The sequence below is a fragment of the Atractosteus spatula genome, chromosome 2, assembly GCF_055471065.1.
Source record: "Atractosteus spatula isolate fAtrSpa1 chromosome 2, fAtrSpa1.hap1, whole genome shotgun sequence".
NCBI lineage: Eukaryota > Metazoa > Chordata > Actinopteri > Semionotiformes > Lepisosteidae > Atractosteus > Atractosteus spatula.
Window position 1 is genome coordinate 47,343,555 of NC_142707.1, and position 26,096 is coordinate 47,369,650.

General features: G+C 34.6%; 1 protein-coding gene across 1 annotated transcript in view; it reads left to right on the forward strand.

Annotated features, from left to right (window-relative positions):
• Positions 1 to 26,096, forward strand: part of LOC148839769 (PC3-like endoprotease variant B) — a 341,720-nt gene that overhangs the window by 293,301 nt on the left and 22,323 nt on the right. Inside the window, exons 14-15 of the mRNA XM_088938784.1 lie at positions 22,663 to 22,773; positions 23,672 to 23,765. Of these exons, the coding sequence (XP_088794910.1) occupies positions 22,663 to 22,773; positions 23,672 to 23,765 (205 nt within the window). The remainder of the gene's footprint in view (positions 1 to 22,662; positions 22,774 to 23,671; positions 23,766 to 26,096) is intronic.

The following is a 26,096-nucleotide window of genomic DNA, read 5'->3' on the forward strand; positions in this document are numbered from 1 at the left end:
AACGGTCTCTAGTGTTGCCTTCTATATTAGGCTCAGATCTTTTCAAGCCACCCTGATAAGTTGTGTATGAATTATAGATTTATGGACTGTGTATAGCGGTCCCACTTGGGTTGTTAGTGTTGTTGCTTGAAGTTGTGCTTGAGTTGTGCCAAACTAAATGGGTCATAAGATTCTTTGAGTCCCATCTATTCTTTTTTACTAGCCTAGTGCGGAGACAACATCCACAAGTCTACTTGTGGGACACTGTGTTTTAGTGTTAAACTATAAGACCGTTGTAGTGTTAAACAGTATTTCCTACACAGGGAAATAATTGGACTTATCATAAAAATCCTTAGAAATGAAAAACAATTTAAATTTTGAAGTTTTTTTTCTTATACAAACCTCTTCAATATTTTTCCTAAGCACTTAATCAAATATATATATAGAATTTGCTCTTGAGAGCAAAAGATAACTCAAATTTAATTTTAATAACTAATACAGTATAGTATCTTGTATAATTCATATTTTGCTTTGTCATTAAAGATATTTGTTTTATTGTTTGGGCAAAGATCAGTGTGATCTGCAGATTAATACCTACCAAATGCCACCAGCATCATGGAATGTGTGATACACTTCCACTGTGAATTTACACTGTCCCATCAGAGAGACACCCTCTGTGCTCCAAGATGTAAATGGAATAGATTTAGAAAATAATTTATCCCCTCCGAAGCTTCACTTTTAAATAATATAAAATCTTTGTTTTTTTTACTTTATAAAAGTTGTTCATATGATATGTTCATGAAATACTGCTTGTTCTGGACCTCTTTGTTGTAGTGGAGCTAGTGTGGTGACGTCAGCGCCCTCACTGCGCATAACAGGGTCCTCAGCTGCCTGGGCTGAGGGAGGTCTCCTTTAGCTCACGTGGTTGGAGCCCTGTTGCATTACACCAGAGACCTGGGTTTGCGCCCCAGGTGTGGGGGCCGGAATGGACGGCGGGGGGCACGACCCCATGCGGAACCATGACTGTCACATTATGTTGTGTTGGACTAAAAGAAACCTTGAAAAAATGTTCATAGTGTATTTGCTCAGGCCCAGTATGACAGAAAAACGAGAATAGCTTTGTTAAACGGTCAATCCTTTCAGTTTACAAGGAAACTTTATGTGCTTTTACCGAAAATAAAGTAGCATGTACTGTACCAGTTTTTACTTCCTCATCTTACATTAGAGCTAGCTGCACAAAGTCTTTAAGCCTTATATTCACAAGGCTTGCTATCTGTGGAGAACTTAAGTACTGTAGGTTATTTGTTTCATTGTCATGTGAAATATCTTATTAATTAGTAAGTGAATTAGTTCATACAAAGGGACTGCACATCCATATAGTACTGTTAGAACAGTGATGACTATTTTACTTTTTAAACCTTTTTAAAAAAAACACTGTCAGGATTAATTATGATGCTCACATCCTACGTCATAGGCAGTGGAAAATTACTATCAGAAGTCCAGCAACCAGCAGGTGTCAGTACACAAAGGAGTACAAGTCTGGCGGCTGAGATGGCGTTAAACTGTTCTTAGATAATAAAAGCTGATGAAAGATACAAACATCTTCTCCAAGTAAAAAATATTTCAGTTAGAACCTAAGAAAGGTTACAAAATAGAAGAGGCCATTCAGTTCATTTGGCTGCTAGATGTCATGCAATCATTTTCTTGAAATAAGCCAGGGCTTGTAGTATTTTTCTTTGCCGATTAACACTTTCTACTATCATCAGTTTTTATGAGTCTCTCAGAGAAAGTACGTGAAGGAAAATTGGCCTTTTGACAGTATTGCCTTCTATCACTGCAGTTCAACTACCATCCTAGTAAATCTTATTTAGGGATTGGGAAACAGCACAGTGAAGTAGAGGCAGCCCTCACCATCATGATAGAGCAGATGGGAGGTTTTCAGAACTCTGTGAGGTGTTATGTTTAGTAATGGGTAAGAATTGTTTTCCCATAGCCCCAAAACCACTCTGTGATGAAAAAAAAAAGTGTTTTCAGTGTTTTCAGAATCAGTTCTACAACTTTCTAAAATACTTTGATTACCGTTTTTGAATCTACACACTACTACTGAAGCTTTAAAAGGTCACTTTGTGGCTAGAAATAGAATTCTCTAGGATTGGGAGAACATTCCCTCCTGTCAGAAAAAAACAAACTGTTAGTGGCCTAAACAAAACACCTCCTGTGTCCTTAACAGTCCTTCCTGTTATGATCTTGTCCAGTGATGGAGTTTGTGAGATATGAGTATTTTTTTTATTCTCATGATAAATTCAGTGTGTTTACAACCCTTATCATTAGCTCTCTTTTAGCACCCAGCATTCAGTTTACTGGTAGATGTTTTCTTTCACTTTTTCCATTCCAGGTAGACCTGCCAGTTGCCTTTGTTGACTCATCCACTTCTCTAAATAATGTTAAGCCAATACAATCTCTAACTGTTGTGCCTTTTTGAAGTCTTTTTTTTAGGTCTTTCTGCTAAGATATGTTATGGAGTGAATGTCATTCTCCACTGCAGACCGCATTAAAATACACCTGCATATCACATTCTTATCATTCCCAAACCAGGCATTGTAATTGGCAAACAGCTTTATTTCTGGTATTTTGTATTAAAACGGAGGAATTTTTGTTGATTTTTACTGGTTACTGTCTTTCATAGGCATTTAAAAAAGATATTAGACATTGTTATGCGCTTCACGTCCCCTTGGAATAGTTTAATTATGGGCTTAGGTATCACTTTACATTGCATTTAAGCTTTATTATAGATGACAATTAAATTACTATAGTATAAGTATGCATTACCATACTTATTAAAAGTAACTAGACACATGGGTTAGGGTGTTGTACAGTATATAGATGACCTTGTTTTTTTATTGAATTCAGATATAGCGGATAAATACCTACCTGGTTGTTCTATTCAATTTACAGCAGTGACTAAGTTAGAGTTGTTATTGAATTAAGATTAGAGCTGGATTTTTTTAACCTCACTGTTGTAGACATAGATTCAAACCGATATGTATTGTGTATACCGTGTGACCTCTATTGTTAGTTTTATAGCTTCAGTATTTTATAGCCCGTGAATTCTAAAAGGAGTTTCAAGTAGTTTCAAAGGTATACTGTTACAAGACATAACAATTGCCTATGCAGATTAACACACTGAATTTATGATTGTATTGTATTCTGTACAGTGTACTTTATCAGTTGGTTTTAACTCTGTAAATACTGCTCCTCAGGCAGTATTTATTTCTGCATATCAGAAGTACTTTCGAAATACAGTAAAATTCATTCATGCTTGGACACATCTATAAAAAATAAACATGTCTGGAGACAGGTGTACGCCTAACTAGTTGTATCTTGACTTACTTTTTTTAAAATAACAGATTAATGCTTCATTTTAATACAAATGGAATCAGCTGTGCACAGTAACAAAATTGATACTTTCATTTTCACCTGAAAGGGTATACATACAGGTACTGTATGCTGGGCCATACTGTATACTGCTACAGGCATTAGGAGAAATAAAATGTTTCATATAATAGGTAGTATCCCTGGTTAATTTCTGATAGAGGGTGTTAGGTTTACTCAACTTATTTAGCTAAACAATTTCAGATAAAGGATCTTTCTTCAGAGGTCCATCGTAGCTTTTCCACTTTATACAAATGGGTCTTTCTTTGCTATAGTTTAGTAGATGTCTCTTATTTTATTTTGAACACATCTCAAGTCATTTTAACACATCATCTGGCAAGAAAAACAGAGGAAATCAATGTCCTGCTAAGTCATAACCTGCACCGTGAGTGAGATTTAATGTTTATACTAAGTTGTGTGGGTGTATATTTAAAAAGCCAATTTTCAAAGTTTTCTGTTATAGTAAAGAAATGTTTATCATTCTATTGCTAGATAAAACTGTTACAAAGTTTCCAAATGTAAGATTTCTGATCTTTGTGTTTTTCCTTGCTAGATTTGTGTCTTTAACCTTTTACATGCACTTTGAAAATCACATTATGAATTGACATTGTATGGAGAGTTCAGCATGCAATATGTCTGTCAGCTACTGTACATTATTATAGGGAAGTTTCTGTGATTATCCTGGTCCTGAAGGGGAGTGCATTTTATGAAAAGCAATACTATTTGTGCACTTTTTTTACAGTTACCACCCTGGTAAAAAGGTATCACTTTCCACTATCACAAAAAAATACTTTTTCACCTACATTTATAACTAAACATTTTAATATTTTTTTATTCAAACAGATTGTTAATCATGACACATAAAGCTCTTAACACACCTGCTGCTTAACAGTATCACTTTGTAACTTGTACATTACAATTCCAATTCTCTTTTTCACTGTCCACTGGGAAAGATGAGGCTAAATAACTGAGTTCAAGTGCAACGGTCTAGCTGCGTTTTTGTGCCTTTGGAAAATTTAAGAGTATTTGGATCACTTTGACTAAACTGTCCTCATTCTGCCTGGAACTCCTGCTGTTTATTGTTTGTGGAGTATAAACACATCCCGCTGTTTGTTTTCCCTGTACTCAATTTTTAATAGTGATGTGGCTCAACAATCTGCAAAACAAACTGTTCACACAAACAGTTACACTTCAGTAATAGGACAGCACTGTACAGTACATACATGCAAAATACCATGCATTTAATATTGACTATAATACAATACATCCCGGAGAGCATCGTGGTGTAAAAATGGCCAGTTCCATTCAGTAATAAAGAAGATTTGGGGATGAAAAAACAGTTCAAATCTAATGTACTGCTCATGTCAGAAAGGTGTCTTACAATAATAGCATGATTGTGTGTACTGCAGTTTGCTTTTTACCACCCCTTTTCAAGGGTAACTAGACATACATGCTCAAAAAGGACGTTTCACAACATTTTATTTGAATTTATTTACAGAATCTGAGTTTCTTCGAGAATGGTTCTATCTGTAGCAAAATGTATGTAAAACATTTCTGGGATTTGTCATGAATACATGCAAACCTCAAATACTTTCAGTGTGACAATGGTAGGACAATCTTGCTTTACTTCCTATATAACTCCATTAAAATGACAGATTACTGGCTTTTCCAGTGTTTTCCAATTAACATATACCTGCTCGGAAATGTACTGATGTACTGATCAAATGTAGCAGATTCTGTCAAGTCATTATTACAAAGGGAGCAGCTGACAGTAGGTACTACAGTGTATATCAGAGTCATATTTTAACTTGTCCTAAGCATAATCTGTGAACAAAGGGGGATACAGATGTTATTTTTAATTTAATCATTTATTTCATATTAGAACATGAATTATGATAAACTGGCATATGCCCCCAGTGAATAAAAAAGTCTTAGACAGCAGTAAAAATTCGATACAGTTGGGAAGAATTTTTATGCAACAGCCTTTCTAGGCTTTCTTTTTGTGCTCCCTGGCTGCAGTAGATGTGTTTCAGTGACCACAGTTAAGCCTGCACGATTGAAAGCACTGTTCAGTTCATAAACTACACTAGCTTGTCATGAATGAGTCACAGTGACACACATAGCAAGCACAAAGGAATAAAAGAAGTGGAGCGTTCCACTTCCCTGCTGGGAGTCAGCCTCTCCTTTCAAGAATGGCAGACTCTATTTATTTACAGCTAAATAAAGTGGGCCCTTCTGCAGAGAAACATTGCTTGCTAGCCGCACTAACACTGTCGCACTGCTGCTTTAAATCTTTTATATATCCCCTAGCCCCGGGGGATAGTGCTAGATGTTCTGAGCCTCATGTAATAAATAATTTATGCTAAGTAGCAATTTAGATGTTTTGCTTGGGGATAAAGAAATCCAAGAAATTCATAAAGTTCCCATTTTTTGCTTTCTTCTCATGTTAATTTATGTTACTGCACAATTAACTGACATAAAACTGAGAAAATGTGGCTGACCCAAAGTTGAACAACTGATATCACCAGATACTAAATAATGAACAGTATTAACTGCCAAACTTTGAACACTCTTAATTTAGTAAATATTTAATTATTTCACTTTATGAAAAAAGAATATACACAAATGATGCATATCTGTTGCGTACTCTGAAACATATTGTAGATACTGTAAATATGTGGACTGAAAGACAATTGAAATACATACTGTATGCATTGGGTTATGTTACTTAACTTTTATTTAGAAACCACAGTAATCGATGTCTTAACTGATATTCTGAAAATGTTTTATTGTTAAAATTCAATATCTGCCCTCAGTAATATTTTGAAAAAATTTAATTTGTTAAAAATTCCAAAATGTTTAAATATGCAAATAATGAATTTGGAAATAATTGTGAAACTGGCTTTGTATCCCAAATGAAGGAAACAAACCTATACTGTGTTTTTGAGTGGATGCTTCTGTTAAAGAACATTTCAATAACTGCAAATGCAATAACATACTTATTGTCTGAATGTAGTGAATACAGTATATTGATACAAATCAACTTTCATCCTGCAGTAGTGATTTATAATAGGCTTTGTACCCCTGCACTATCAAGGAGTTTAACCTCAGAATCCACTAACCTTCAGTTCACTCTCTTGTTCTTCAAACTCCAAGCTTTGTTGAAATGTACTCAGGTTACGGTTTTAGTCTAAACCGTTTTTATACATTTTAAAATACTGTAGCATCCTGATACACCTGTAACTTCGCCCCTTGGAATTCAATAAATATTTTTACAATTTTTCAAGTGGTAATGAATTAGTTTTTTGTTAAATATTTTGTATAGTTGTCTAATTTTATTGAATAATACTGTATTAAAACATTGACAAAGCATTGGGGAAGGTAGTTATGTCTGCCCTTGTTTTTGTCCAGGGTTATTTGTCTGTATTTTCTGTGTTTTTCAATGCCGTGCTTCATTTTGGCAACTTGGGCAGTATCGTCAAACAGCTCCTTTTCCTCCTTTTTACACACTTTGAATGATTCATAGAACAATCTGACAGTAAATGGCTTTTAATGGCTTCAAAAATAGCACAAACTCAGTTGTTGGAAGAAATAATATCAGCTTCAATAAAAGTTTTTTTTTTCATTTTCATTCCATTTAAGAAGATATTTTATTTTTTCATTTCCCTGGTAAAGCAGATACATCATTCCACAAATGGTTTGTCATAGAAATATACAATATTTACCATGATGTTATTTTATAATTCTATATCTATATGTAGATATATAAATATAAAAACACTAATGGGGGCCTGACTGAAAATGTCTAAACAGCAGCAAAGATATAAAGCAAAAATGACTTCTGGTTGTGTTTTACACTATAAAGTATGTGACTTAAATCAAAGAGTCACATGGCATAAAGTCACAGCACCCACAAGCAAAACCACGAAACCGTGGGAGTCTGTTGGGTGTAAACATTTACAATAACTCCATTATCGTACATGCTATGGTTAGGAGGTTTGAAGCAGCAGAATGCATTAAGTAACTACACAATGTTTGAAATGTGCCTTTACTGTACTGTTTATACTTTCATTTACTAACATTTTATCCCTGCATATAAAGGTAGCATAATTTAGATTGCCTGTCCCAATTTACCACTGATAAAACAAAATGAGTTGTATAACCTGATTTTACAGTAGTATTGTGTACAGCTTTTGTATAGAAGTTCTGTCATGAGAAGAAGCATACTTAAAGAAGTATAAGACCAAATCGCTCGAACCTGTTCAAATACCTGATGAAATCTGATGAGAAGCCACTCTAAACTTGTTACCTCAGTGATAACTCAATAGTTTCCTCCTTCATGTGATGAAAGAACGTTTTATTTTGGATCCGATATTCAATGAAGCGTTTTTATTCTTTAACCCTTTAAAACCTGTGTGCTTAGATCATGCATTTTTTCTACAGACAGCATTAATAGAAACTTTCTATGTTCAGAAATGTCAGTATTGCTAGGCAAATAGTCCACTCTAGTTCTAAATGTAAAAGAAACATGTTTACAGTAAATCATACTGTATCTAAATGCACCCAGAACGAAAGCCTTGTACATTACATGTGCTTATTACTACAATTTTCAATAGGTACAGTAAGTGAATTGTTTGAAACATTCTTACTCACTAAGCGTAATGTACAGACATTTTTGCCACCATCTTCCCTGTGGGCAATGCTAGGTGCCTTTGGCCCATTGCATGACACAAAAATCCCTAAAGTGTCAAGCAAATGAGTGCAATCGAAAATAAGGACAAGCCACCTGTTGGTAGACAAGCATAGTGCAGGTAAACTGGAAAGCCCACTTTAGAGCTGCAGATTGTTAGAAGTACGGTAGAATATCAATCGATTTGATATTAAAGTGATATTCAAACACAACACTCTTATATGCAAAGAGGTTTTATTACCATGCTTTAAAGGAAAATCTGTGTAACTGCTCTCCTTAATATCCCAGGAACAATGCATTAAAACCCTTGCCTGGCAGACCAAGAAAACAGCACACAGAGATGTATAATTAGCTGTAACTGTCTGCCAGCTTAATAAAACCAGTTTTTCTAAAGCGCCGTGTGTGTGTGTGTGTGTTGAATTCACTTTTGTGGTGATGTTATTTATAGGCTTAGTGCACGGTGTTCAGAAGAAAGGAAAATCCATGGTGTGTTTCCAGCTCTGCATCAGCTTCAGATAAAAGTGTAGAAAGTAGAGACGAATATTCAAGATGGGTGATTGCATCGGCTGGCATTTTCCAAATAGCTAAATGCAAATAATGATCACAACATATCTGAGATTTTAGAGCAAGCCTGCCACAAGATGTGGCAAGAATTTCAATAAAAGAGATCCTTACGGTGAACCTATGTTGTAGCTTCATTATTTTAAATTCCATGCTGTTCCGATTCTCTGTTATGGATTCTATTCGCCACATTAAGAGTAGCTCACCCAGTATATCACAGTTGTGCTGTAATTTTCTGTAGCTAGCTGCTGAGCCACTGATGTTATGCTTATGCTAAAATTATCCCACTTGGTATGAAGGTGTCAAACCTGCAATTTTCTCTCAACATTTTTTTCATAATGCTTTTAACTCTTCGCAATATAATTGAAATGACATTTGAGGGATAAGGTTATTTATACTGTATATGGGAACCATCTAGGGCTATACAATTGTCTTTCTACTCTTCTGAAAAAAATCTGTTTTACAACACATTTTGTTAGAAAACTTTGCATGGCTTCATGAATCTTATTTTCTAGTTACTGCAGTCCATTAGCCAATGGCAAAACTAAAAGAAAAATGTCTCAAACTTAAGCAAGTGAAAAGTGCACTATTATTTAAATAGAAACAGTAAATGCTTATCTATCTAAGGAAATGTCTATTTATCTAGTCATGTAAATCAATTTTACAATTAATATTGAGTTTCTAAATATTGTACTGTGTGATCTGGGTTTCCACAGCCTTCAAAACCTAATTGTGTCAATAGTTTGGATTTCATTGACAATGTGGGAATTCTGTTTATTTGAGTTAAACTAATGATTAGATTAATCATATTGGGATTAAAGTGGCCATTAAGAATGCACCAAACAGATTTTACTGACATCACCTACCCAGGCTTCGAAGTATGTGAAAAACAATAAACCCTTAATGAATGACAACAGTTCTTCAAAATTCATCCCTGCAAGTTTTATATGACTCTTTAAATCCACAGCACCTGAAGAGCTGGAGGAATTTATTAAATTGCTCCAATTAACCCCATAAATAGTTCAATTAAATTCAATTAAGAGATTTTAAAAAAAGAGAGGGGCTGAAGCCTTCCAGAACAGTATTTGGAAGCCTGCATTGTATACTAACAGAAATCACAATTCTCAGATACTGACATCTGAGAATTTATGAAACCATGATCAGATTCTATGAAAGACAGATGCATCATACACAGTTACTGGATCTAATGTTTATTGACTTGAATAACTGAGAGACAGTTGCTGTACACCCATGAAGAGTTTTCTATCTTCATTGTTTTTACTTGGCATGTTGTGCTTTTAATTAATATTTTAAACTCCTTGAATCAAAAATAACATAAACATACAGTAATTAGAGGATCAATGTCTCAGTTTGCAATATGTGCAACTGTCAGTCTCATATTTTCATGTTACAATTGCTTCCTAAAAACATCAGTTCACTCATTTCATATCCTTAAAACCACAAATATATAAATTTGCACAACCTTATGTTTGTTTTCTTCTGATTTTATTTCAATGTCGATGTTTTTAAGGGCAACACAGTGGTGCAGTGGTTAGCATTGCTGCCTCACAAATGCCTTCTGTTTAACAAGAGAAACTCATTGATAGGATCAGTAATTCCTGACTACACAAAGAAGCTTTTAACATTTTATTTGACGTTTTCTGCAGAACTTTGGTTTAAAAAGCAATTCCAAATTACACCTTTCTCCAGTTTACTTCTTTGAACATGTTTAATGAAAGGATTTAGTTTAAATATTATTTGAATGCATGTCAATATGTGTCTGAATGGATATAAGACAATCCTATAGACGCAAGAGATCAATGATTTTAAGTGTTATGAATTTACTATTGGTAGATTTATAGTATAGTATTGGAAATACTAAATAAGTGGTCTATTATTAGAATTCTTAAAATTAAATCATATTGCCGAAATACAAAATAAAATAAATCCTGTTGGATTTTTTTACATCTTAGGTGAACTAAGTGATGGGAAGAAGTGGCTTTAGGTATCTCCCTAAGAGATTTTTTCTAGTATTCTCAGCACAAGACATGGGCATGGCACCATGCCTATTCTGGCAGGAGACTGAGAGGCAGATATCACACTGGTCTTGGCATTCCCCTGGGTAAGACAGAGAAGAGTGAGTACAGTCTGTCTGACACCAAGACACACGAACTTCATGTGAGCAGACTCCTGCTGGGGGAAAAAATCAACTGATTTAAATCTGCTTCTCTGCTTCCTACTTTTAAAAGCTCCTCAGTGCCTATTCATTAACTTGCTAAGCCACATGGCAGAGGTACACACATTGATACTGTATTACAAGTAGGACATTTTAGCAATACTTTTGTTTGAGTGTGTTAATGGGAAAATAAAGGTATTTGGAACAGAAAGTCAGAAAGGCCACAGAAAAGCCATTCTGCCCATCTGGTACTATTTTTTGTAGTCCCACAGCCAGTACTGTTAACAGATTCCCCAGATCTGAAGCCCCCTTCATCCTCCCCAGCCCACTGAAAGGAAGAGCAGTCAAACAAACATTACCTGTATTTCACTGGAGAGTGGGAGGGAACTGGAGTTCCTTCTCAATCTGGAGGTACTATGTGCATAGATAATGTTTACTGTATTTTATTCAATCCTAAAAATATCAAAGCTCCGTTTAACTTATTTATATTAATTCTACAGAAGCCCTTGTTCTTTTATAAGCCATGGTAATTGGTAACAATTCAGCTCTATTTTAAGCACTGTTTCTCAGACCCACTATAGGAAATGAAGCATTAACTTTGTCAAGCTTATATTATTATCCAAATAGTATTAGATGATAAGTTAAATAGGCCAATCAATTGGACCAACCCTTGGGGCTTAACCAAGCTAAGGATCGTTCATACTCCTATCACAATCACCCACTTCTCCTACATCAGGTCCCAGCAAGTCAATAACCAGTTAATATCATTCTCCACTAAATATATTGCCTGTCTGTGACACAAGGATCATATTAACACAGAAAAATTATCATGGTAAAGACACTTTAGAGAAAGTTTAAAAGAACAGGGATGGATATAAGGACTTGGCACTTTGTCCTTAAAGCATAATGATTTTTCATCTACTCTTTAATAAAATGTACACAGAGTGTTCTGCAGTAATGTTTTTGATGCTTTGCTGTGTGTACAAATGGGCTGTTTTCTTTTTTGTAGGTAGCTTAAAGTGAGATCACACATGCTACAGCTTTAAAAAGACATTTTTTTCTACTTTTTGTACTTGCAATGATAATTTTATCCACCAGTAGCAATCTGTGCTGTTCTGGAGAGCTGCCAATGGTTTAGGGAAGCAAAAAAAAATCCATCTTTCTAACCACAAGAAATGGGCTTTATCTTAAATTTTAATTTAATGGGCTAGCTACTGAATGCTCGGTCAGCATTTTGCTTACTATTTAGCTCCACAGATCACATTAAATCCAAAGGTACACTTCTCTGAAGAATTCAGAATTCTTTATTTACTTTTTGGTTTAATTTACATGAAAAGCTTTTAACTCACATGCTCATAAAAATAATTTAATTTCAGTATCATCTTTTTCTGCCTTTAGAGAAATGCCCATAGGGTATATTTGCTTGCTGTGATGTTAATTCCAGTCACAATGATGAGAGAGCCTTGAGAGTCTCACAAAAATTAGTTTGGTCAAGAAGCAGAAGAGGCCCTGTGTAATTTAACATTTACATAAGTCAGAATTAGAAATAAAAATAATAAAGATATTTTTGAGACTGGTGAATCACTTGCAGACAATGCCAAAAACCTAAGTCATCTGTGCAGTGTACTTGTCATTGAAATTCTCAAATATATTTTATGAATATAGCATGTAAAAATCATCTATGATTTAACATAAACACCTTTGTTAAATAATAATTTAAAACAACCCCACGGAATGCATTGTTTGTAACAAATGTCAATAAAAGTATCCTTGTTCACATATGAGTCCCCCAGCCTGAGAAATACCACAAAAATATTAATTAAGGAATAATTAAATTCTAACACAGAATTAATTAAGCTGTTGTAGAGAGATGAATCTCTCTAATACCAATACAAAATGCACTGCAAACATGATTTCTCATTTCTTTTACTTTTATGAATCATCTTACAGTATTTTCTTATCTAACCTTTATAAATCACCCTTCAAAAAGTGACAATGTATTAATCTGTCCCCTGTAAAAATTATGTAATGTCTAATATGCTGTATACCCATAAATACCCCCTAATTGATTTTAATTAACCTCTACAGGAAACACTTCCAGTTCCATACCAATGTGTTATGCCTCATTGTTGAAGGGAGAACAGTCCTATAAATGGAAGAGGTCAATGATTTATAGTGTTATGAGCTGATTTTGCAAAGGAAGATCCTCTGTTTACCAGAGGAAGTTTGCTTCCAAATACATTTTTATGTTGTTGTTATAGTGAAGACATATTCAGTAGTTTTAAAATTTAGGTGTTTAATTTTAGTCCCATTTCACGCAATTATATTCAAATAAATTGCTTATCAATGCATTAAAATAATGTTGATCACAAAACACATTTTTTACTTTTATAATAACTCTTTTCATGTCAGACTATGTTAGTGGAGTATTAATATGAGCTGCTTCCTTGCTCTCCTATAAAGCATAGGCTCCCAACATATAAATTAAAAGAAATATCAAAAAATGAATGAAAAAAGCAATGGCTTTAGGTTAACATGTAAAAGCTGATAACATTCATATCAGCAAGTATTGTTAAAGAAAATTGTGTTTGTCTTGTTTGTTTCCTTGTAATACTCTGTGGAGTCCTTAGTACATTAAGAGAACTTGTAGTTCTAAAGCACTTGTCTGGTTATTTACACACTCTGCATAACATTTATTGAATTAGACAGATTCAAGATTGTCCTCTTAACCAAAGAGGAGTAAATAATGTGATTAAATGAGGATTTTTTTTTCTTGCTATAATATGCCTTTTTTATCCGTCTTTCTTATGTTTTTTTGACATATTTTGTAACTGAAAATAAAGTTGCAGTATTATTATTATCCCCATTGTATTTGGCTAGCTAGCTGAATGAAATTAATAGAATTTCAGTTTATCTATTTGTTTAAATACAATACTATTAATTTATTATATCTCTTATCTGTATATGTCAAAACAGTTTAGAAAACAAAATCGTCTTTTACAATTTCAATCAGAGAATAGACAATAGAACAAGCAGAATACAACAAATTTGTATGTGATAGAATGAATAGCAGACAGGTCATAAAAACAATTACTGCACTGTATATACATTCTATCTCATAACAATCTGTTTTATTCTGTTTTTATTTACCTGCCAGACACACAAATGAAGAGAAGTTTTTACTCCTCAGAAGCAGCACACAGCTGCAAAGATGAATAATGGGGGTCTGTTTGTCATTGGGTTTGATTGTGAGGGTGAGTCTCCAATCAGATCACAGACTAGCATTGCATTCCTTTATGGTTAATTAGGGGTTGTTGGTACCACAGAAGGTGTCACGAACCTTTTTAGTTAGGGACAGATGGTGTCCTTTTTTGAGGTCCTGCTAATGCCCACTTTTCTGCGTGTAAAACTCCTGGGAAAATGACCTAACTCACAGCTGCTTAGTGAGGCTTGAGTAGATCTTTAGAAAGACTTCTGTCAGGATTTAGCAGGATGTACCACTGCTAACTAAAGGGTGAGCAGGAAATATATTACTCTATAAAAGTCAAATTAAAATACAGACTTGTCATCTCAATGCAAAGCAGCATCACTGTTTTCTGTGATAGTTGCAGTAGCGCTGATGCAGTAGTTCTCCACTGCTCCGAAAACAAGTGTTTTGTTTATCTCACAGCAGAAGGTTTTACCTCAGTGGAAACCAGATGGTGCGAATAACAACACAGAATGTGGTCCAGGGAGGTCAGGAAGGGACAAAAAGTGAAAGGTTCCCTAGACAGTTGCAGAAAGCCTGTGGAGAGGGAGGGCCTTGCGCAACGAAATAAGGAAAGAGAAAAGTTTTGAAGTGTACTGGTCAGCCGTTGCTCATGAAAGTAGACGTTCCCAGTGGAAAATCCTGGCTGCAGATGCGATACGTGGGAAGCCAGGGTGCCTCTAAAGATTTACAAGTTCCGCGCTGAGTGTAGGCTGCAAATCAGCTGTCACTCACAAACACACTCCGCGTAATATATGGGCACACACTCCACTAGGTGCAAGGAAATTGTAAAGAATTTCAATAAAAGGAGTGACTTCAGAGCATCAGAGAAGGCTCATACTTCTGCCTTCTTTCTTTTGCTTTAAGAAAGGAAACAGTTTGTCTGGTATAGTATTTTACTTTATACTGTGGCATATATTATGGGAACCATAGAATGCAATGTTAAGACTGTAGATCTTTATTCATTATTTTTTTTACATGAAACAAAAAATCAACAGCTACATGAAAGAACATTTACAAGGCTCTAAGTTTATCTGTCACCTTTTCCACTTTTGAAGGAAAATGCACAAATATATTTTGAAAACTGAGATGAACTCCGTGTAGCTGTTAATCAACGCTACAAGTTTGACCTTTGGGATGTGTGCTTTTATGTGCTTTTCAGTTGTACAGTGTGCTCCTGAGTCTCACACAGGAGACAGTACTCACTACTGTGATATGGTATGGGAAAGATTCCAACAAATATCATTGACTAGTCCACTAAATCTAATTATTTCATTATCATGGAAATCCTCATTTTAATACAAACATACATTTTACCTGTTATAAAATGTTGTTTATAAATTCACAATTGTAATGCATTTTATTTGTAATACTGTTATAGGTATAAACTGTTTAACTTTAGTTGTACTGAAGAAAAAGCTAAAAAGCTTTTACATTTTTAGAAGTCATTGGTATTCTGAATTACACAATGTAACAACTCTCCACTTAATATACCATTTAATGGTTCAACAAGTGAATAGAATTTGTTGTTTAGCTTTATGAAATAAAACATTATTTTCATTAATATATTCCTTTCAAAATGTTATAATGTTTCCCAGTGTTGTGCTGCCAGACACTCTTCTTAGATTTATTACTGTTTCAACCTTTACTATTGCCATCAATATTGATTTGTCAAAGCTTTTACCATTTTAATGGGTGTACAGTTCACAGTTCAAGGAAACATGTTAAAGATATATATTACTGGTAACGTGACAAAGGTGACAAGGTCTGGATATAGACAAATGTTTACATGTTTATTACAGGGTGCTGAATAATGCATAGTAAAATATGTGTGTAACACCACTTTGCTGTCAGATATTTTATGCTAGGTACAGAAGATGTAGGTCATGAAAATGATTGTATCATAAAATAAGGCTGCTAAAATATGCTACTTCTTAGCTATTTATTGACTAGTTTTAAGGTAATGTCAGGGCTTTGTAGCTCTTAAATGTAAATTCTCAAACACTGAAGCATAATAGATTGTCGATTTTACATAAGTATTGTATTCTAAGATTTGTTAAAGTCATGTTTCTTTTGTTTTGCAACTATTTAGTGTTCGTTGGGTCTACCAGATTTTGGTATTACAAAAGTGAGATTTAGATTCCATATAGAATTGAGGGGGGATTCCTTGGTTACTCATAGTAAAACCCTGATAACTGACTAAAAAGTTGCCAATGTGTCAATGGGCTGAAATCTTTCAACATTTCTCGATAGAACGAAACCTCTATGAACTCTTCATCGCCTATGGTGTGGGACGTACTTTATTGTAATGTAAGTCAGGAGTTATCCATCTCACAATGGTAAATGATGGGTCCGTGAGCCTGTTATTAAGCTTTAATTGCTTGTTTATTCAGTTTCCATCTTCTGCTTCATAATTATAGCACAACAGCCATCCAAGAATGTAACTTAGATGTCATGACTGTTGGATGCCAATGACGACACAGGCCCATTTTTCAGGTCACGTATTGATGTTACACAGGTGTGTTAAATGTAGAAACACATCACAACTTCATAATTTAGAAAATGTTACAATGACTTCAATGTAGTATTACTTGAATTAAGCTCCATATCAATTTAGAGCTCAATTTAGAAATATTTCTAAGTTGTATGAGTGCTGTGCTTATAAATGTAAGCTCACATGTACTGTAAGAATCAATATATAAGAATGAATATATCAATTCATTAAATATTTAAACGTATTGAATCTAAACTATACTTATTATTTCATCGTCACTAAAATACTTTTTATTTATCTTCATTTATTTTGTTGGACAAACTGAATAATACTTGTTCATATTTCATTCTGTCTTCCAAAATGTCTGTAACACTAAGGAAGTACACAATTTTTCTTCTGATGGATAAAGCTTAATACACATGTTTTTATTGGCTTGCTTCTGAAAAAGTCTGAATAGATTACAATGTTTACAAAATAACCATCTCTGTAATTAATATACTGTAGTAATGTATGATGCATTTCCATTTCCATTTCTTTCTGTAACAATTGAACTTTGTATTAAATAATCCCCACCAATAGTCTGTACATTTGTAGGTATCACACACAAATAATAACCTTCAGGTCAACAAAGTTTTCCTGCATCATAAGTCACACATATTTAGTGGTACTGGGCTGGTAGCAGAAGGTGATGTCATCCCCTTGAACCCCAAACAGCTTTGAGTTTTCCAACAACAGTAGACCCAGTTTTCTGGAATGACAAAATTCTTCTGTCACTGAGGGAGTTAAGTCCAAAGATAAAGAGGCACTTGTCACACTAACACTCGTCATTTAATAACTGAAAAGTTTTTAGGAAATGTTTGTTCTACATTTAAAAAACGTTTCTCAGATTAAATGACCAACATTATTAACAGGTTTCCTTAATGTTTTGAGCAAAGCTTTGATTCCCTCCTTTGACTTGTCTTTTGGAGTTCCATTCCAAATAAATAAATTCCCTTAAATATATATGCATCGTTTTCAAGAAAGGTGAAAGTCGTAGAAATCATATATATTCTGTAAAGGCAGACCATCAGAGGAAATTGACTGAGTATATAATAAATATACTGTATGTCTGAACACCTGGTCTTTGTCAAGAAGTTCTAGTAGTAAAGGAATCTGACAGACAGGCCATCAGGAATCATAGTTAATCCAGACCAGAATATTCTTCCTTTTTAGCATCACCTTACCTATTTTAACCTGTATTTGATGTTTAGATCTGTTAATTATAGACTTTAGTTTTTATATTGGTTGGCAGTGTATTGAAGCAATTAATTCTTCTAGATCTTGAGGCAAGTTTTTTTATCAATGGCTGAACAGTTTCTGAGATGAAAATATTGCAAACTTTGTTTGGAGGGTTTGTGAAGGAACATAGTTTTTTCAGACTTCAGTGTCTCGGGAGTAATAATACCTGCCAGCTACAGAATTAAATGACTGAATCGTTTACAAAAAGGTAAATGGTAGGGAAATGTTTTTTCATCAATAATTTTGGCAATTTTAAAATTTGTGTTTTGTGCAATTAAAGGGGGGAAAGCGAACCTGATAGGACCAAAGGAAAAGTATGAAAAACAGTCACATTCATTGTAAAATGTCTTTTCTTCATCTGAATTAGATGCGAACAATAAGAGCACCCACCGAGGATGCTTTGATGCTTCGTTCACAGCTAGGCCAGTTTCCGACACGACACTTGTGTTAGAAGAATCAAATGGATTCTTCATTAAAATTACATTTGCAAAGCTCTGAGGCTAACACTGAGGATGCCTGCGATTTTAAAAAAACAAAACACCTGATTACCATCAACATTGCAAAGTGTAGATAATGTATATTTTCAATCATTTTAAATGAAATGAATGAGGTTTCTAAAAGAAAGAACTTCAAGTCACACTGAAAGGGCTGGGTGTTAATATAAAATACTATGGAAAGTCAAATGGATTAATCTGTTGGTGTTTTACTGTATATTTTGTCATATGTTTACTGTATGTTGTCTTTGATAGTAATAAAAATAGCTCTCAAATACAGATACAAGGGCAATTTAAATTTCCATGTGGGCTATGAGGAACCTTAACTAAACTATAGTACATCCTGCAGGGTACAATTTGCAGCCTACCTCAAACATTGTGCAGCAGTGTAAGCCCGTACCTTTGTAATCTACCTGTTGTACACAATGCAAGCACCTGAGGAGACAGCACAGAAACAGTAGTTTTCTCAGAAATCCTGTGTACACTTGACTAAGAAAATAAAAAATATTTTTGATTTGACTCCACAAAGTCCATGCCATTAGGTGTTTCACATTCTGAGATACATTGTTTTTGAAATGTATTGGCACTGATGCAAGTAATTAACAGCAAATATGCAAAATAGAACAGGAACACCAAAATGTAATAAAATTAAGATTTGTGTTGTGGATGTAACCAGGAGCTTACATCACATACATCGGGAGGTGTTTCATATTTCACAGGTCTTCACCATTGAAACTCTGATAATGTCTAGGATTAACATAAAATTATTAACCGTTTAACTGATTGTTTTTTTTTCATTAAAAGACAGCACAGACAACGGTCTTGTAGGGAAGACATTCAAGTGTTTTACATAGGCATTATTATTTTAGCATTCATCTCAAATATCTTTTTAGTTTCTTTGAAATGTTTTATTTTTCGTGACCACTGTGTTAAACAATCTCCATTTTAAGACAATAGGCTTCAAATAGTGTGCTTGGGTCTCACACCAAGTGTCAGAGGTGTTTTGTTTGATATTTTTTATACAGTGACAGTCATAATCACTTTCGCATTTAAGGCTGAAAGGTGGCATTTGAAATTTACAAATGTATCTTTGGATTTTTTCTTCTGTTACATAAATGCTTGATTTTATTTTTTATGTTTCAAATACAGTATAAATAATAGTTCAGATAAGGTTTTTGACATTATTTTATTGTGCCAAATTGCAAAATTATGTACATTTTTTCTGCAATTGCAATTCAAATAAATATCCTGCATCAAATATATTTTTAAAAATAAGGATAGTAATTTGTTGCCTCTGATAGAGCTTTGCTTTTCCAACTCTGATGTATTTTTTCTCAGCTTAGCACGCATATGCATTGGGAATTGTATGTGAAATTTGCTATTCACAAGGTGTAGTGAAATTAGATAATTTCTCCATCACCAGTCCTTGCCTGGGGATGCTTTGGGGCTGAATACATTGCAGGGTAGCAGCCATTTGCTCTGGTCAAAACTGGATTTCACCGAGTAAGCTGAATGGGTTTTTAATTACAGCTGCGATGTCCACATACTGTCAGCACAGCCCAATACAGAGATTGTATTGATTTGACCTTTAACTTTGATGCAATGGCAAGAACTGGGCCGCTTTTTTTCCTTCTCTAGATTTATATCTGGTATGCAGAAAGAATTTCTCAATCCACCTTGTTGTGTATTTCTACCTTGAAAAGCATGTGTGGTGTGTATTGTAATTGCATTCTAAAATATAAGTAAAAAGCATGTTTTTAATTATCAATCCTTTTGAACCTGAGGACCTGCAGACTTTCTTTAACTCGGCTGTTTAGACAGCCGGCTGTGGCTATTCCAGTTTAAAGGCTGATGTTACACAACTGAGTTCTGTCTAGTTCCTAAATACTGTGGAAGACTTTTCCTCTGCCTCTATGCCTCCTCCTCACCTCCTGTCTCTTTCTCATCTAACTGTGGTTTCCTTTCACCACCTTAACTGTGACGATTCAGCCACTGGGTCCTTCAAATTATTGTCATAACTTGTTGGGCTTTGTCTTAGACCTCTTTTAAACAGGAAAAATTGTCTGAAGATGAAACAATTACACTTCTTGCAAAAGCTGAAATTGTTTCTCATCCTTTTATGTAAATTTTCCTGAATGGTGATGCATGGATATGCATGGATAAAGCACATATTTTTTTAATATAAATTAAATTACTCTTTTTTACCATTGCATTCTGATTCAAAATTGACTTTGATTTTCCAATGTCCTCCTTGTGTGCTGAAGGACTTAACACTCTCTGCTAGCTGTTAAAATGTTTAATTTTTGTGGTGGCTGGGATTTTGACTGATTCAACATGTATGAGCAAAAAAGCAAAATAACTCACATACTTCTATGGCCTCACTTGTGATTAGAGTCTTATGTTTTAGTCATATAAAGCATTAGAGCCTACATTGTTGGTCTTTATTTACCTTGCCTTTCTCTGTTCTTTTGACACTGACGTTTAGTCCTAAACTGTTTACGTTCTATACTGCAGTCAATTATCTGTATATATGTGTGTGATTACATATTTTCTGTGTATTTCCTTTGACAAAACTCAATAAAATCATTATAAATACTGGAGCTTTAAATGATGATGAGGTATAGAGGGGCCATCCAGTTCTGTAGTCAGACGATATACAGTACTTGCTTATTAAAGTCAATGAGATAAGAAACACATCTTTGTTTATAGTACTAGAATCATTGCTGCTGTGTTTTGATTCACTCTCAGTGCTGTACATTCTTTTAAATCAGAGATCATGGTGTTGTATCTTAGTATCTTAAAACGCTGTCTTATCAATATAACCTTATGCCAGTGAAATTGTTTCAAGTTACACCAGTAATAAGAGAACCATGACAACCTACAATATGTTTCTTAACCACTGAATACTGCTATGATGCTGCCAGGCTATAACACTATAAGAGCAGTTATCTGTATAGGTCAACAGAATTGAGCAGCACCTTTTAAGTAGAAGCTTTCCATTTTAACACATAACCGTTTGTGTAACAAGAGCTATTTTGTGCCAGGAATAGGGCCGTTAAAGCAACAAAAAACTTTTTTTACAATGTTGAATAACTTCTTTTCTAACATAAATTATAGACCTTGATTGAATTTCAAAGAACGGCCCATGGCTTAAAATCAATTTTGAATGCAATTTAGCTAAGAGATTACATAGAGATGAACACCACCCCTTCTGCTGAACATAATAGTAAGTGATTGTGTTAGAGGACAACATTATTTCTGTAAATTACTTGTTGCCTCTTCCTATATTTGCACATCATTCTGTGCGCTCTGCTCTGTCCAATGGAGAATACACTTACTGTTGTTAAAGCAATAGGAGATATAGATCACATCAGTGGGCGCCACATTGCACTGTTGGTCTCTTACAGTCTTCAGCCAGTAGCTGCTGCATTATAGTGGATACATTCAAAATACTCATATTTTTTTAAAACACTTCCATATTTGCCCCGCTATTATTTCAAAATCTAATCTAATAAAGGTGCTCTGATTTATATTTACTGTACAAAAGTGATCGTGGTATAATCAATGGTCCTAAGGAGTCATGTTTCATGACCTGTGCTGTATACAGTATCTGGCCTTTGTAATAGGACACAAGTCAACTTATTCTTAATGTTATGGTGACGCACACATGAGCACTCTGTTTCTCCCTCTAGCATTGTAAAGTGTTCAAGTGAAACGAACCTTTCCAACTGAGAATTCCGTATAGTGGTTGTGATGAAGCCCATCTAGTTATTTCAGCTTTTCCCTCACAATCTAGCTTGTTTAGCTTTGTACAACATATTGTATATTATAGGAACCTCCTCTACTTAAAGAAAACACAAATGGGGTACAGTTGTTTGCAAGGCTGCGCACAAAAATAATAGAAGTTGTGGGTAACAGCTGTGCTCTCCTACTAATATTTTTTTAACTATTTTCTTGTTACACATATGCATAAATCGTTGAATGAACAATTCTGGAACATAAATCGGAAATCTGGAAATCTGTGAACATAATTCACACAGTCACACTGTTAAAGCAGGTGCTTTAGAATTGCTTGGAGGCTTTCAAAACTGCTAACAAAAAAGATTTTTTGTAATAAAAATAATAATGATAAGAATATATTGTGTTTGTATTTTATAGTTTGTTGAAGGTTCAAGGTTTATGTCTGTCGGAGCAGTGTGATGACAGTATGTCGAATCAAATTATTTTATTCGTTTTTTTTTATTTTAATCCCATCTATATTATAAGCAAATTCCCCTCTCAAATGTCAAAATTGTATTTCTTTGTTTGAAGGTATGGCTTTGGTCTCCTTGATGCAGGCTTAATGGTCCAACAGGCTCTTGAGTTTGAAACTGTCAGACCTCAGAGAATATGTTCAGAGGATATGTTTTTGAATCCTGTAAGGTATGTCAAACTGCAATAATTGCAAGAACAAATAAATATTTTTTTATTTAATAGTTCCTGTAATTTAATGATTTCTTATATTTCTCTGTTCTTTTTTTCTAGTTCTCATTCATTTCTTTGCAAAAATCTGTTCTTTCCTTTACATACCACAGACTGTAAATTAGTGTTACCTGTATATTCACTGTATTTTTAAATCTTCCAGAAAATACAAAATATTGTAAATTACAAATAATATAATGTTTTAGACTACATTTTGCTCTTTAGAAATATGGTATGAGGTGATTTTTTTGTGAATAAAAATGAACTTTCCCAAGGAAGCAAGATTGATTTAGAAAACTGAAATTGTTCTGAAGCAGCAATCGATGCTGTTTTCTTTCAAAACTGCCTGGGAAGCTGTTAAGCTGTGCCAGGCTACAGACCAAAAAAACAAACAGAGGTGAGGTCTTAGATGAAAGGTAGCAAGCAAAAGAGAATAAACATAATATTTTGGCTGTGTATCTGTCTTCATGTATGCAGAGGAATTCAGTAGAGAGCAGGAAATCACATTCTATAACGTCACACACAATAAGTACAAACAATGTAAAGTTGAGTATTCAGAATACAGTAAGGAGACATTACACAGAAATGTGATATTGGCACAAGGGGTGGGTGCTATCTTGCAGTTCCAATAAGTAAAAAAGAAAGAAATATCAAAAATGGCTTGCAAAGTCTAGTGTATATCACATAGTCAGAGTAGAATATTAAAAGGAAGAATAGGAGGCTACATTTATTTTAGTGTAGTAAAGCAATTATGCAGTTTCAGGGGGATTTCATATTTAATACATCAGCCAACTAAACGTACATGTATACACACCATTTTTTCTAGGTTTTTATTTTGTTTTTTCTGTTCCTGAAACAGGATTTTGTCCCCTGGTGGTGTTGTGAGTGTGCACATCCAGGCTGAAGCCTGCCGAGGGACAGAAAATGCAATCAACGTTTTGGAACATATTCAGGTGAAAAATGAAACGCTCTCAATTCCCGTTAATTGAAAAAATCAAGGATTTAAATATCTTGCATAGGGTTAAAACTAAATCCAAATGTAACTTTGCTATGGTGGCTTTGAGTTTCTGTTGCAGTGTTGTGGAATATAGGATAACATGATTATAGCTATCATATCTCTGAAGGTTATTTTAATATAATCTGGGCCTCAGCCCAGGAATTGAAAGTGCGCGGTTCAGTATTACATTTCACATCTATTCACTATAAGGATTATCCAGCAGCTATAGTTCAAATCAATTCATTTGCATATATTGGAAGTGAGAGAAAACAAAAAAGACACATTCTGTTTTTAACACAGAACTATTATTATCTTTCATCTTATCTATTATGAAGTGTGATCTTTAAAGTTCTTATCAAGATTCCATCTAAATGGATGAGTCTAAATATGTTACATTTAATATTGTACTTTTTCATTGTAGTTCAAATTTAGCTTCTTGTAATTCATTAATGCTATGTGAAATGGCCATTAATTCCCCACTGAGAAGGCAGGAAATAATAGTGTATTTAGAGAATGCAAAGTCGACTTCCCAGCTAAATGCTGATCATTAAAATATTCTTTATGCATTTACAGTAAACCATCATATAGTTATACTGCAGTTACAATTATTCAATTATTTAAAATTCTGAGATTTCTTTTAAGTTTAATTATCTACAGTCTTTATTAACGGAATATGGTTTGTGCCAAATATCTTGCAAAATGTCTGCTAAAGTTTTAAGCCCCCAAATTAAATGTGCTGTAGAGTGCTGTTGTATCTCAGGAGGGTGAAATGAATTTGCTATAAGGGCTATTTGCAGAAAGGGTACAAACTCCCTGCTGTTGGAGTGTTGCTGTTAGTGAAGTCCTTCTTAGACGCTATGGTTGAATAAACAGAATTGAGGGGGGAAACACGATGTGAAGAACAGAGTTGCGTTTGTCTGTCTGAGCTCAGGAGAGCACAGCAGATAGAGCAGGAAATTAAAAACCAAAGTGTAGGGCACGAGCAGAGACGAAAAGGGGGCGGACGGGTTGCTAGTTACAGAACTGCGTGCCTTTTTCATAGGCGCTACAGAATCAGGGAAGCAATCTTATGTAAGCACCTACAGCAATATATACTGTATATATTTTGCTTCTCTCTCCTGAGGAGACGATAAGCTCCAGGGCAGAGACTGTCCTGTCCATTCACTGCATCACAACCTGGATAACCTGTATCAATCAAAGGTTAGCGTAGATTTAATGTTGAATAAATGCTTTTATTAAGCAAGTCTTTTGAGAAAACAGTATTTTTTTATTACTGCAAATGTTTTTATCATGCAAATGTTATATAATGTGATTGATTCACTATCATGCAGGTGTGTGTTGGCAGGAACGCAATTCACGTATACCAGAACTAGTCATACGCGTCGAGTAAAAGCGGTTGCGCGGCGGCCTCAGAGTAGCAACACACGCTTGGGATGCGGGGGTATTCTCTCACGCACCGGCGTCATCTTTGTCCAATTTACGCAGCAAAGTCGTGTATCTGTGCTCAGCTACTACAGTATATGTTCATTCTATGGAAATAGTCGCGTAAATATTACTGTCACAATAAGAGACAAGGGTATGAAGCGCGGAAGGTAACTATAGCTTGATGTTATAAAGCGATATGAGGGAAGCGAAAGAACATGTGGTATAATTCTTGTTACTGGGCTTAATAGTGTGTATTGTTAAAAAAGATTTTTATGTAACAGATTGTCTCACTCACCTCCACTGGACAATTCCACATCCCTTAGCTATGTATATACAGATGCATACTATGTCTTATTTATTTTCTGCTGTTTTCTGTTTAAGATGATCACAAAAACATCATGTGGAAGTTATACATTATAAAATTAATAATAAGACTGATTACTATAGAAAAAAAATCATAATTGTTGTAAATCTGAACTCTCTCTCTCTATCCCAGCCCTTTAATTCCCATTGAACCATTGAGTTTATATTACAATTTTCTATAATGCGTTTGTTTTCAAGGAACACAACTATGACGTTACAGCAGAAATCGCTGTACAACCATGTCACAGTACATGTACAGTACAACACAGAAGTGATGGTATTGGCTTTGACAGCATGACTGGGTAGCTTGTTCCAGACCTTCACAACATTTTGTGGAAAGAAGTGCCTCATTTTCTCAGTTTTAAATGCACTTCCCACTTGTGTCCTCCGGCTTGTGTATCAGTAATAACACTCAAGAAATCCATTGCATTGAGTTTGTCAGTGCCTTTGAAGACTTTGAATACCCGAGTTAGGTCAAGTCTTAGTCTGCTCTGTTCAA